Raw genomic sequence first — 13588 nt, 5'->3', positions numbered from 1 at the left:
CAAAACAGGTATCCACTTATGTCATAACTCTACGATATAGCACTTTCTGAGCTGTTGTATTTAATATTTAGAAATTATTTTGAGCTACAAGGTTTAAAAAGTTTTTAACAAAGTATGTATCCCTTTTTTTTTTTCCTTTTTTTTTTTTTTTTTTTACAGTGGATCGTTGTCCTGCCTGTGCCAATGGTGGGTACTGCATCAACTACAAATGCATCTGTCAATATGGCTTTGTGGGAACCATGTGTCAAATATCAGGTAAAATGGCATTCTATCTAATTCTTTGCCTAAGTGTTTCATATAAATCAAACATGGAATAACAGAATTTGATGAATTCTTTCTATGAAATAATGTACAAAAGATAAGAAAAAAATAACTATTCTTGTTAAGAGTAATGATATTGATTTTATTATGCATTATGAACAAACCATGATCGATTGTATTCAGAAAATCAACAGCTGAGATCGGGAGGGGGATAAAGGCCTTATTAGTTTTCTAAGCTCCGAAATACTATGTTCAATTGTTGGTCATGGCTTCCATGGTTACAATTTATAACAACACAATATTCTATTAGGTAGCTCTTATACGTGCATAGTACAAACCTATGGTAATAAAAATGTACCTATTGAAATAACATTACCATCTTAAGTTACCTATGCAAATTATATGGGAATTGAATAATTCACCATTCATTTTCCAAGTCACAAAAGAGAACAGCTTTTTATCATAATAAAAATTTCCTGTCATGTGTGTAAATGCATTTTAAACTGCAATTAATCTATTGTCTGTAATTTTGATTCAAGTTGGGGAGGAGTATTACGTGAGACTGACTATTCCTTCGGACCAGTCCCCTACTGTTGGAGGGATGGTGACGGTGATCTGCGAGGTGGTTGGGTGGTCACCCACTGCTGGCCTTCCAGAAATAACCTGGGTCCTCCCTAGCGGACAGACTATCTTCAATAGACAAGTTGGTAAGTGGGCGTGGCATATGTTGTTATGGCTATTTAAGATTATGATAAAGTTAATGGTAATGAGTTTCGTTTTAATGAAGAGTGATTAGGATTAATGGTGATCTGTGAAGTCATTGGCTGGTCTCTGTCTGCTAATCTTCCTGAAATTACCTCGGTCTTCCCTAGTGGAAGACTATCTTCAATATACAAGTAGGTAAGTGGGCGTGGCAAAGGTTGTTTTGGATATTTAGGATTATAATAAAGTTAATGGTAATGAGTTTCGTGTAAATTAACTGAAGAGGATTAGGAGATATGGTGATCTATTAGTAGGCTAGTACTCCTCCCTAGCAGACAGACTATTTTTAATTGACAAGTTGGTAAGTGGGCATGGCATTGGTTGTTTTGGATACTTAAGGTTATAATAAAATTAATGGTAATGAGTTTCGTGTAATTTAAATAAAGAGGATTGGGAGGTATGGGGATCTATTGGTAGGCTAGTCCTCCTTCCTAGCGGACAGACCATCTTCAATAGACAAGTTGGTAAGTGGGCGTGGCAAAGTTTGTTTGGGATATTTAAAGGAGAATGAAACCCTTGAAACCAGCTGAATCCATATCAAAGAGAAAAATCAAAGAAACATATTGTTGAAAGTTTGAGGAAGATTGAATGAATGATAAGAAAGTTATGAGCATTTGAATATTGAGATAACTAGTGCCATGTAGATCCTCCCATCGGCAATGCGACCAAGATCTGTGATATCACACACGTACAACTCCCTCGTTACTTTAGTACTTATTTCACGTATATTCTCACTTTTATAGAGTCTATCACAAGGTGAGGTGTTCTCTTTATGAGATGACAAGTACAGAGGTTTCACAACATTATATCATTGATGAATCGTTTGTCATATGATTAGAATGAGCAAAAAGATATGTTTTGGGGTATATTTTCAGTGTCCAAATGGGAGAGTTGTACGTGTGTGACATCACAGATCTTGGTCGCATTGCCAATGGGAGGATCTCCATAGCATTAGTGATCTCGACATTCAAATGCTCATAACTCTTTTATTGCTAGTCCTATTTTACTCAAAGTTTTGTTGATCTTATTCTTTGATTTGTCTGCTTTCACAAAAGCTAACTTGCTCCAAGAGTTTCATTCTCCTTTAAGATTATAATAAAGTTGATGGGCATGAGTTTCGTGTTAATGAAGAGGGATTTGGATTAATGCTTATCTGTGAAGTCATTGGCTGGTCTCTGTCTGCTGATCTTCCTGAGATAACCTGTGGTCTTCCTAGCAGACATACTGTCTTCAATAGACAAGTTGGTAAGTGGGCTTGGCATAGGTTGTTTTGGATATTCTAGATTATACAATAAAGTTGATGGTAATGAGTTTGATGTTAACGAAGAGGGATTAGGATTAATAATTATCTGTTAAGTTATTGGTCTTTGTTTGCTAATCTTCCCGAGATAACTTGTGGTCTTCCTAGTGGTCAGACTATCTTCAATAGACAAGTAGGTAAGTGGGTGTGGCATTGGTTGTTTTGGATATTCAAGATTATATTAAAGTTGATAGTAATGATTGGGAGGGATGGTGATCTATTGGTAGGCTAGTCCCCCTTCCTAGCGGACATACTATCTTCAATAGACAAGTTGGTAAGTGGGCATGGCGTGGTTGTTTTGGATATAAGATTATACAATAAAGTTGATGGTAATGAGTTTGATGTTAACGAAGAGGGATTACGATTGATGGTTATATGTGAAGTCATTGGCTGGTCTCTGTCTGCTGATCTTCCTGAGATAACCTGTGGTCTTCCTAGTGGACAAACTTACTCTAAAAGACAAGTTGGTAAGTGGGCGTGGCATTGGTTGTTTTGAATATTTAAGATTATAATATAGTTGATGGGCATGAGTTTCGTGTTAATGGAGAGGATTAGGAGGGATGATGATCTATGGATAGGCTAGTCCCCCTTCCTAGCGGACAGACTATCTTCAATAGACAAGTTGGTAAGTGGGCGTGGCATTGGTTGTTTTGGATATTCAAGATTATAATAAAGTTGATAGTGATGATTGGGAGGGATGGTGATCTATGGGTAGGCTAGTCTCCCTCTGCTGGTCTTCCAGGGTTCTTCCTAGTGGACAGATTATTTTCAATCGATGAGTTGGTAAGTGGGCATGGCTTGAGTGGTTTTGACATTGCAGATTATAATGCAGGGGTGTGAGAATTCAGATTTTTATCTGATTTCAGATTTTTTTGTTTTGATTTTCAGCTTAATTTCAGCTTATTTTTGGCCTTCCTCTGTACAAAAAGTATGGGAGCTCTTTCTATTTCAGACTTTTTCAACACTCTTCAGCTTTTTTCAGATCTTTTAATTTGTGACCACTCACACCCCTGATAATGGCATTTACTCAGATCAACGAAATATAATGTCACTCCCTGTCACATTGCCTGTATCATAAAGACTTACTATTACAGTAATTTTGCCATTGTGGTGACTTCAGTGGAAACTTTGATTGTGATTGGCTATGAGCCATAATGGCAAATATAACATTATCGTAAGTCATTCTTATTATTTAGTGATGTCATTAACACTCTTATTGCCAAGGAAGATTATATACTATACATTGGACAGACAATTACTTTTACAGTGTACATTAACAGTTATAAATCTGTAAAAGATGTCTTCTTCAATCTGAAATTCTCATGCTTCTCTCTCATACAGTGAACATAGGGTCCATGGTCCAGCAAGGCCCGTCAGTGGAGGTACTGTCAGCCACAGCGTCCAGACTTACCCTGGTTAACTTTCAGCCACAACTCTCGGGCAACTACAACTGCAGCGTAGGCGGAGAGGTTGCTTCTATCCTCCTGAGTAAGTCATGGCATGTAAACTCCTAGACCCATTTTCTGAACTCGGGTTTAATTCAAACTCTAGTCTAAAGTTGTGGTTTAATAAATAGGCAATTGTCACAGGTATCTCTAACAGAACATGTTTAATTTGTCTGCTCATTTGACACTCAAATCATTAATCATAAACTCTGAATGATTAAACTGAAATAGTTTTCTTCATCATTAAAACATGAGGAAAAGATCAGAAAGAACATAGCATTTAAATGCAATCTTTGACATTTTTTGGGCTTTCAGTAATTATGGTACAGAGTTAGACCATGGTCTAAGTTAACCTGACTTCAGAATATGGCCCTAGGGTTGTTTTTTTAGAATTAAACACAAGTTTCACTGTAGAATAAAAAAGAGTCCTCTTTCCCTATGGAATGCAACTGTTGATTTTATATACATCAATGGTTAGATATTTCTACTTGTGTTAAGGCTTATCTTACTTCATCAGTGCTGATCTTACTTCATTATCATGGCAACTCTATGGAAATGTAAGGGTTAACTGATGAAAAATTTCATGTTTTTGTAAAATCCTGGGACAAAAAAGGCCATGGCAATGTTAGAGTTAACAGCTTTGATTGTGTTTTCATTGAATGAAGTTCTCATTGTTATGAAGAAAATTGTCCTAAAAACCATGTGCATATTGATACTTCTTTAATAACCTCCTTGAGTGGTCTTTGTACAGATGTTTAAACATTTTTCATTCTTCATCACAGCTCTTGAATGTTGGCCGGAGTGCTTGAATGGTGGGACGTGCTTCAATGGCAAATGCTTGTGTTCGGCAAACTTTAGAGGAGAGCGTTGCGAGGTCCCAGTCGGTGGATTGGTGGGTCGTAAGTATATTCAATGCTATTCAGTTCAGTTAAGTTGCAATTGATCCAATCATTCCCAACTAAATAGAAATCCATCAATGTCATAATTTTTTTCTACCGGAAATTAGGAAAATGTCCTTTGTAAACAAAAAGAAGCACACTGAATTTTCAATAAAACGATGGATGAATAAATATACATGTACATCATATGTAGAAAATATTTTGAACAAACATGCATTTTAGATGTTGACGTTGCTGGCTGATCAGATCTATCACAACTCTTTGTAAGATAACAAAGTGAAGATAAGTTTATGTCAGTTCAGTTTGATTCAGTCAAGTGATCGATTGATCAATCAGTCAGTCAATCTACCAACAAAATATTCAATCAATAAATAAATATGAATAAATAAATAGTTAAAAAAGTATATATTGAAATAACTAAATTGTTTTTAAAATAATTGAGGAAATGAATAAATAATTGAATTAGATTATCAGATAATTAGATTATTAAATAACTAGACAAGTAAGTATTTCTGCTTCTTAGTTTAATGCATTACACAGTGATAATTTATAAACAGCTTGGCAAGCCTGATTAAAACTGAGGACATGCAAAAGTTTTGCCCACAGAGCAATTAGAATCTTATATCTTATATGTTTTATACACTATTTGAAAACAAATCATGGTTTAGTAGCTTATCAAATATCAAATATTTTTGTTGTTACATTCCTTAGAATGTTTGATACCATGTGCTAGTGGTGGTACCTGTATCTTTGGACAGTGCGTTTGCCCTGATGGTTACCATGGCGACTACTGTGAGATGGGAGGTAAGAATTTCTCTTTTATTTCCAGATATATCAAGGCTCTTAAGGTTGGATATCCTTCTATTTGGGTTGATTAAGTGATCATTGGTGTCCTAAATTCACACAAGTAGGAAAAGCTAAACTTTGGTTAAAATTGGTATAAATAGTGGCTTTAATATGGTTAATTATTTGAAATATTTAAAGAAAAGTATCAAGTGATTAAATGAAATGTAAAATAGGGGGTAAAATATTTCTTTGCTTTTTATCTGTAATACTTATAGCTGCAAGTACATACTCTTCTTCCATTCTAAAGTCAAACCAACTTTCAGTTGTGTTATCAATACTGTACCTGTTGTTTGTTATCAAGTGTTTTTTTTTAATGCAGCATGAAACAAAGTAAATATGTCCCAAAAGAACATATACGTGTATAGCATGTTATTATCATTTATGAAGACAACTTGTCTCTGAACAACACTTATAGTTTCGTCTTACAAATCTCTGATATGTGATTAATATTTACCATGCAGAGCCAGAGATGAGCTGTGTCCAGGATTGCTTGAACGGAGGAAGTTGCATCAATGGGCTCTGTGTCTGTCCGGATGGATACGTGGGCTTCGCCTGTGAAATACCAAGTATGTATAAAGGGATGTGACACATCGAGACACCGGTATATAAAACTTGGTGGAAAAATACATGTTTTTACTATGCAAGTTTATAGTAAAATGTTGGTGGTGATTAAGATGAAGACGATGTTGATGATAATGATTATATTGATGATTTAATGATGATGTTGGTGATACTAGTTATGATGATGATGATGTCAATGATGGTGATGTTGGTAATGGTGGTGACAATCATGGTGATGATGTTCGTGGTAATATTGTTGATAATGATGATGTTGATATTGACAATGTAGGTGATGATTGTGATGGTTATGATGATTGATATGATGGATGATGTTAGTGATGATGACAATGATAGTAGAAACGATGATGATGATCTTGATTTTGGAGGTTTTGAGATAATGATGTTAATGGTGAGATGATGATGCTGCTGATGATAGTAATTTTAATGTTTAATATGGCTTTAATACAATATTAAAAACACAGGATTTATACAAGATGTAGATTGATCAAATAAAATTTGATTTGTTTTCTTAAATAGTCTGCTTCCCATCCTGTCTGAATGAGGGTGTCTGCTACCAAGGACGTTGCGTATGTCAGCAAGGGTATGAAGGCATCAGATGCGAATTTGAAAGTAAGTCACAAACTTGTGTCACAGTACAAGTAAATTTTTCATTAATAACAATTATTTTGTCAATGTTGTAGAGACATAATGCACAGAGAATAAAGAAAGAGATAGAAAGAAAGAGAGAGAGGGAGAGTTAGGTGATGCAGGCTACCTGAGAGTATGAAAATGTTGAAAGAGGCATCAAATGCTTTTTTGCATAATGTTCTGAATTGCCTACAGCTCCACAAACCAAAGTCTGTGCATTATTTGCTTTATAACTCAAGTCTGCAATATGAATTTAAATCTGAAGAAAAGCAATGGTTATAAACCCGACAACTTTTCAAGAATTGCAGGCAAGTAAAAGGCTACAGAATTGAATTAGAACATCATTACTAACACAAGCAAAATGTTAGACATGTATGCCCATCAAAATTTGGGTAGTCTCATCCTTGAACTATGCATATGTTATTTTAGTGCACAAGTATTTGCCATTATTTTTCCTGCCTCTTTTTACACACTGGTGCACGTTAGTCCAAAATTGACTCTTACATGTAAGTGCATGTGATGACAGGCTACATTCTAATTCCTGTTTTATGTTATTCCCTTTGACTCTTTTAAGTGCTCTTTTATGGGCTATATGTACATTCTCAAACTTGTTTTATACTATTCCTCTTGACCTGTTTTTGTTTTTCTTAGCATGCTTCACACCCTGCAGCAATGGAGGCACATGTGTGAACAGGATCTGTGAATGTGCTCAAGGATTCGGTGGACCCTCCTGCGAAGTATCTTGTAAGTAGAAATACAATCAGTCTACAACAACCCTTTGGGCAATAGTCTTTCTGTATCCTATCATTATTGCTATATTTCCTGACTAGTTGTCCACCAATTTCAGTTGGAAATGTGATAAAATAAACGTTTGGAAATGATTCATACACGAAGGGTGAACGAAAATCATCCCCTTCCTACTAATTTTGTGAACTATTAATGCCATTAGATGTTTCCTGGAGATTATCCCCCATTTTACCCATTCATGATTCTTTGTTTTCTAAAATTTAAAAATCTATGTTCTTCAGTATCCTAAACATGAAAGTCCTTGTTCTTTGATGACATACAAAATATATGAAAAAGCGTTTTTTAATGGGTGAAAAATATGAGTTTCCATTATACATGTATACTTGTACTACACTATGCAGATAAAGCTTGACTAACACCTGCTAAATAGTGCACACAGGTAAGGTCGTCAGAATCTCTACTGAGGATTTGTTTACTGGCTTTGCTATGATTTTCATTTTTCGTATGCATATTTCAATTTTTCTGGCCTGAAAATTTATGGTTCCAGTGAAATTCTCTGAAGTCTGTGATTTAGTTTTGTTTTCTGTGTTACTAGATACTCAGGGCTTTATAATATTCCCTTTCTCTTTCTCTCTCTCTCTCTCTCTTACTAACCTAGTAATCATCATTCCTGGCCAGACTGTGATCGAGAGGGACAACACTGTGTCTTTCACCTGCATCTATGATGCTAACCCATCCGCTTCACCAATCTGGTATGGCCCTGATGGGACAGTGGTTCCTGCAATATCATTAGGTATGTCTTAGACCCTGCTGATTAAAGGAAATTAAGTTCAATCAAATTCAGTTCAATGAAGGTAAATGGAATTGAATGGAATGAAGTTAAGGTTAGTTTGATGAATTCAGGTTTATTATTTGGATCTACTGTAGTCGGACCAGCTCATTTCAATGAAATTCAATTCGATCCAATAAAAGCCAATACAATTCATTTTATTTCAGTTCAGTTCTGTTCTGTTCATTTCAGTTAGACTTAATCTAATTTAGATTAATTAAGTCTTATTACTTTGAAGTTAATTAAGATCAATTTCATTCATTTCAATTCATTGAATACAATGAAAATAATTTATATACAGTTCAATTAATTCAATTTACATTCAGTGATATGAAATTGAATTTTATAGAAATACCCTAAATTGGCAACATTATGAATGACATGAAATCAATGTTTCGACAATTGGCAATCTTTTAAACAAAATATTGCAAATGTTGTTCTTTTTACTTGTATTTTATCCAAATATGATCATTTCAAACTGTGTCACTGAGTTTGAAAAAAAATTGTTGCCAATTTGTGGAACAAAAAGGCCCGTATTCTGAAGTCAGGTTTAACTTAGACCACGTTCTAACTCTGTGCTAAAATTATGGGGAGCCAAAAATTCTGTTTCTATTGTATATTTCTTATGTTTACTATTTTGTTTCATTTTGCTTTCATAACAGAAAAATACTTCAGTTATCATTCCAGCCCAGACAATTACGAACATGGGTGCCATATGAGTTGATAAATTAAATGTGTACTGTAAGGGATTTGTGCCCCAATTGGCTCTCCATAGTTAAACCACAACTTTAAACCAGGGTTTAATTTAAACCCGGGTTCAGAATACGTGCCAAAGAGTTTAATTTAAACCATAGGAACAGCTGTGTTCCTCAATACCGAATCATTTCCTAGATCTTAATTTCTGTCTTTGAAGTACGAGGTGATCTAGGATCTGGATACTCTGTGTTCGTAGAGGAACTCTATGGCCAAGGCGTAAGACTCACTATCCCAAGCATGGGTCCAGGTTTCCAAGGGATATATACTTGCCAGTTTGGAGGCATAATCAACCAAGTCAACGTTAGTCTGGAAATCACAAATGGAGGTAAGTGTGGCTAACATGGACTATCACTCTTAGTACCACAATAGCTCGGCTAAACCTGCTGTTTTACAGGGCAAAATAATCCTGTACTGTAGGTGGGGTTAGCCCAATTTGCGAAAATGCTGTGTAAAAAGAAAGTGGGCTAAGCTTAACCCGAACTACAGCTGGGGCTAAATGGCAAATTAAGCCCACCTATAGTATGGGATTAAGAACAATTTTGAGTGTGTAAAAACCAATGAAGATTTTGTCATATCTTTATAGGTTACTACTGTACTAAAATAAAAAAAATCAGAAATGTATGTGTTATTTGTTATTCTTCACTGTAGTACTTGTATTGGCACCATACATTTTGAAAAACTCTGTTATTGTCAATGAATTTTATGTTTTTAAATAGTTTGTAATGATCGCTTCTTCAAACTAATCTTTCTCACTCAGATTCTAATTACAGTAATTGGCATAACATATTACTTTGCATAGTAAATAGCTCAAACCAGGGTAATTATATCTAAAGTCATTTTGATACATGTAGAGACATTACATGATAACTTGATATGTGGTAAACAAGAATAAAGAAGCATTGTTAGAATTATAATTGATAAAAATCATAAATAGAATTTCTGTGTGTGTGAGAAATAAAAAAAAAATGCAGCGTTTTTTTTTTCTTTTGGAATGAAGAACCCATACTAGCAGGTAAATTTTCATGATTGTGGAAAAAACACAAATTTTCTCAAGTACCCATCTATGATATTGTGTATAATACAACATTAAACACATATGGAACTTTTCCGATATACTGAAAGTATGTTTTGCCTTCCACAGCGTCTACCATTGCACCTCTGACGGGGGCAACTTTGCCCCTCTTGGTCATCACGACAGCCCCGCCCACTGTCACCCCGCCACCTGCCACGCCCAGTTCGAACTCCTGCACGTTGATCCAGTCAGATATATGTAATATTCTACCTTATCGGTACGCCTCGTTTCCCAACACATTCGCCAGGGATGCCGAGATTGCTCACCTGATCATCTCGTCACTCACTCTGTATTTTGATGGTAAGAATTGGGCCTGTATCACAAAATTTAGCGATTGATTGTACAAGGCCCTGTCTTACAAAGAGTTACGATTGATCCGATCAATCTCAACTGTATGGAAATCCATCCATATCAAAATGAGCTCAAAATCCTTAGTAAACAAAGAGAATCACACTGAATCTTCAAGAGAATGATGAATGTAAGAATATACATCACATCTAGAAAATATTTAGTACAAATTTGCGTGTTAGATGTTGATGTTGCTGGCCGTCCATAGTTGCGGTTGATAAAATCAATTGCAACTCTTTGTAAGATGGGGCCCTAAGCCTGTAACACAAAATTTAGTGACTGATTGTACAGGTCATTGATACGCTTGGCTGCAATGCAATCAAGTATAAAATTCAGCTCATTGATCAAGCACTAAGCTCTGTATTATGAGGCCCTGTTATCTGAATTTACTACCAAGTTGAGGATTGAAAGATGATAAAAATAAAGCTTCAGAAAATTCGATTTGAGATTTTGAATTCTTTGAAGCCTCATTTTTATCATCCTTTTTAATCCTCAAATTGGCAACACTGCAATTTTATTTTCATTGATGCTATTTTCTTTATAAGGTTATGTACTGGAAGTTCAGCCAGTTTAAGAAATCTGAAATCGAAGTTTGAAATGTTGCCAATTTTGCATGAAAAAAAAAATTGTTTGCACCTCCATAGCATTGCTGATAATTTTAATGCGATTAGTGATTATTTTCCCTTTGAAATTTGTGAGAATCACAGAAAAAAACCCTCAGACTTTGATTTTTAAAAGTAGATTTTGACTTAAGTTTGAATATATCTTGAATTTCTCTCATGTACATTTAGAAATATTGTTAATACATCTTGAAGACATATTTAAGAGATTTTGTCCAATATTGTTTCCCAGAATGCTCTGCCAATGCGACCTTTGCTCTCTGCTACTTGTTCTACCAACCCTGCGATGTTGCTAACGTCATGTGTGCCGACGTTTGCGAGATTGCACAGAATCACTGCCACCCATTTGCGAGCCGGATGTTGACGGTCTACGGCATGACCGTGACGAGGAACATGCTGGAACTCTGTGCCAGCCTACCTGATACAGACTGTATAAGACCAGACCCGAGGCCTCCTCCAGAGAGCAGTGAGTTGCTGATTCATTCATCTTTATTTGATATAACTTAGCATTACCCCATTAACTACCAAATTCTGTTATTCCCTTGGGCTTCCTACAGGGACCAACCGGGGCCAGTAGTCAACGGGTTAACTAAAATGTCTTCTTAATCTATTGTCTATTATTTTCATGAACTTTTATATAAAAGCTGATCATTATCATTATGAGTAGGGGAAAACCCCAATAAACTTGGTTTGTCATTATGAGAGTGACCCTATTCAAACTTCCCAACCTATCTTTTAACATTTTTGGACAAAATAGATGTATATATATTTTTTTCTTTTTGTACAAAAAAAGTTATGACAACTTTGTGAAAACGGATACAAATTGTTGAAATTTATTATCTGTCCAAACTTTTGCCTGAGAAGTTTCAGTTGATGATGCAGGGGAAAGTCACAATAGGTAATCATGCAAAGTGACTGTGTAATTTGGAAAAGTATGCTGAAATCAAAGTAGATAAAATTCTTTAGTTTTTGATGAATTATTAGTAGTTGTATTTTGTATTGGGGAACTTTTTATGCATCATACAAACTATGAGCTGCAATACATGCTTCTACATCACATCCATGTGTTTCTCTAATGCATGGAAATTAAGATCAAAACTGCAAATAGATATTGTATATTTTAATGTTTCAATTCAAATTCAATGCAGTTAACTTCAAGTGTCATCTTAAAATTGTTAGTAAATCTAACTTCTGGTACTGTTATGGTAACTCCTGTAGGAACTCGGCAGTACAGCTTTTTGCTGGTATAATGTTAAGCTGGTAAATAACCAATTACCTGTGAATCATTTTATGTCTAAATTAATCAGTCATAGTGGCTGACCATATATAAATTACTGTTTGGTAAGAGGGGGGATTCGAACTCACAACCTTACGGTTATGGGTCCAATGCTCTAACAACTAGATCACACGACCCACACTAGTAGTACATAGAAAGAACATAATTATTAAGTTGAGAAATTCTTCTATATATTTTTGTTCTTGAGCAGCTGGCTGTCCTGGTGAATGTTTGAATGGTGGAGAGTGTCAGGATGGCAGCTGCTTGTGCCCTCTTGACTTTACTGGAGAACTATGTGAAACAGAATGTAAGTATTACCTTTTAGTGTGACTGTACATGAAGAATGATTGCACATTGCTGCATTGAAATGGTTTATTGAGAACATTTCATTATTGCCAAAGGCTGAATTGCAATTTAAAAAAAAACATACATCAATAATTATAATAAAATGATTTATAATTAATTTCATGAATTCGTTTGTTGTGTTTCAAACTTTTGGAGCATTGTGGCCAACAGGATAAGACTTAAGACTTTTCAAACAGAGGAATGTGGGTTCAAATCCCAGCTATAGAATAATTTCAATTGGCAAGGCATTAATCAACATTGTGCTGTACTTTACCTACATGTAGGTGAAGTGAATGGGTTGTGGAAGGATTTATTCCTGGAATACTTTATCTCCTATATGGCGGCTCAACTGCAGCTCGGGTAATAATATGGTATCAAGTGCAGTAGAGTAAATGAATATTTCAACTGAGCTATATAAATGAACATATTTTTTTTATTATTCATGATAATTTTATTTACAATAGGGTCAATCTTTTAAGTTTTTGACTGACTTATTTCAACCCACCACATTTTCGTAATGTATTTTGTACATGTATTCTCTATGTTTGTTTATCCTTTGTAAATACATTATATTTGCTATGATTTTCTATGTGCTTTAACGTGTAATTTGTAAAAAAGGTTTTATGGAAATGTACAAAAAATTGAACTTTGATATACTTGAATATGTCTCGTAGTGACTACAGAGAATGTGTTCCAGATCGTCATCACATCAGACTACGAAGGCATTGTCTACGAGGGTCTGAACATAACCGTTTTGTGTGAAGTCCAAGGTTCAAATCTTCTCAACTATCCAGTCTGGACTGGTCCAAACGGGCAACAGGTCTTACCGCAGCAACCTGGTGAGTCTAAGAGCTATTATGCCCCTTTCAGAAA

The 13588-nt window shown here is 35.2% G+C and overlaps 1 protein-coding gene across 1 annotated transcript in view; it reads left to right on the top strand.

The window, feature by feature from the left end:
* The window catches only part of LOC129266969 (uncharacterized), a 248295-nt gene that overhangs the window by 50796 nt on the left and 183911 nt on the right, over nt 1–13588 (top strand). Inside the window, exons 36-49 of the mRNA XM_064104176.1 lie at nt 160–255; nt 801–968; nt 3665–3811; nt 4551–4667; nt 5379–5471; nt 5975–6079; nt 6612–6704; nt 7374–7466; nt 8128–8262; nt 9212–9379; nt 10196–10426; nt 11327–11560; nt 12582–12677; nt 13390–13554. Coding sequence (XP_063960246.1) covers nt 160–255; nt 801–968; nt 3665–3811; nt 4551–4667; nt 5379–5471; nt 5975–6079; nt 6612–6704; nt 7374–7466; nt 8128–8262; nt 9212–9379; nt 10196–10426; nt 11327–11560; nt 12582–12677; nt 13390–13554 — 1941 coding nt within the window. The remainder of the gene's footprint in view (nt 1–159; nt 256–800; nt 969–3664; nt 3812–4550; nt 4668–5378; nt 5472–5974; nt 6080–6611; nt 6705–7373; nt 7467–8127; nt 8263–9211; nt 9380–10195; nt 10427–11326; nt 11561–12581; nt 12678–13389; nt 13555–13588) is intronic.

The sequence above is a fragment of the Lytechinus pictus genome, chromosome 8 (assembly GCF_037042905.1).
Source record: "Lytechinus pictus isolate F3 Inbred chromosome 8, Lp3.0, whole genome shotgun sequence".
In the NCBI taxonomy this organism is placed as follows: Eukaryota; Metazoa; Echinodermata; class Echinoidea; order Temnopleuroida; family Toxopneustidae; genus Lytechinus; species Lytechinus pictus.
This window is presented reverse-complemented; position numbering and strand designations above follow the sequence as displayed.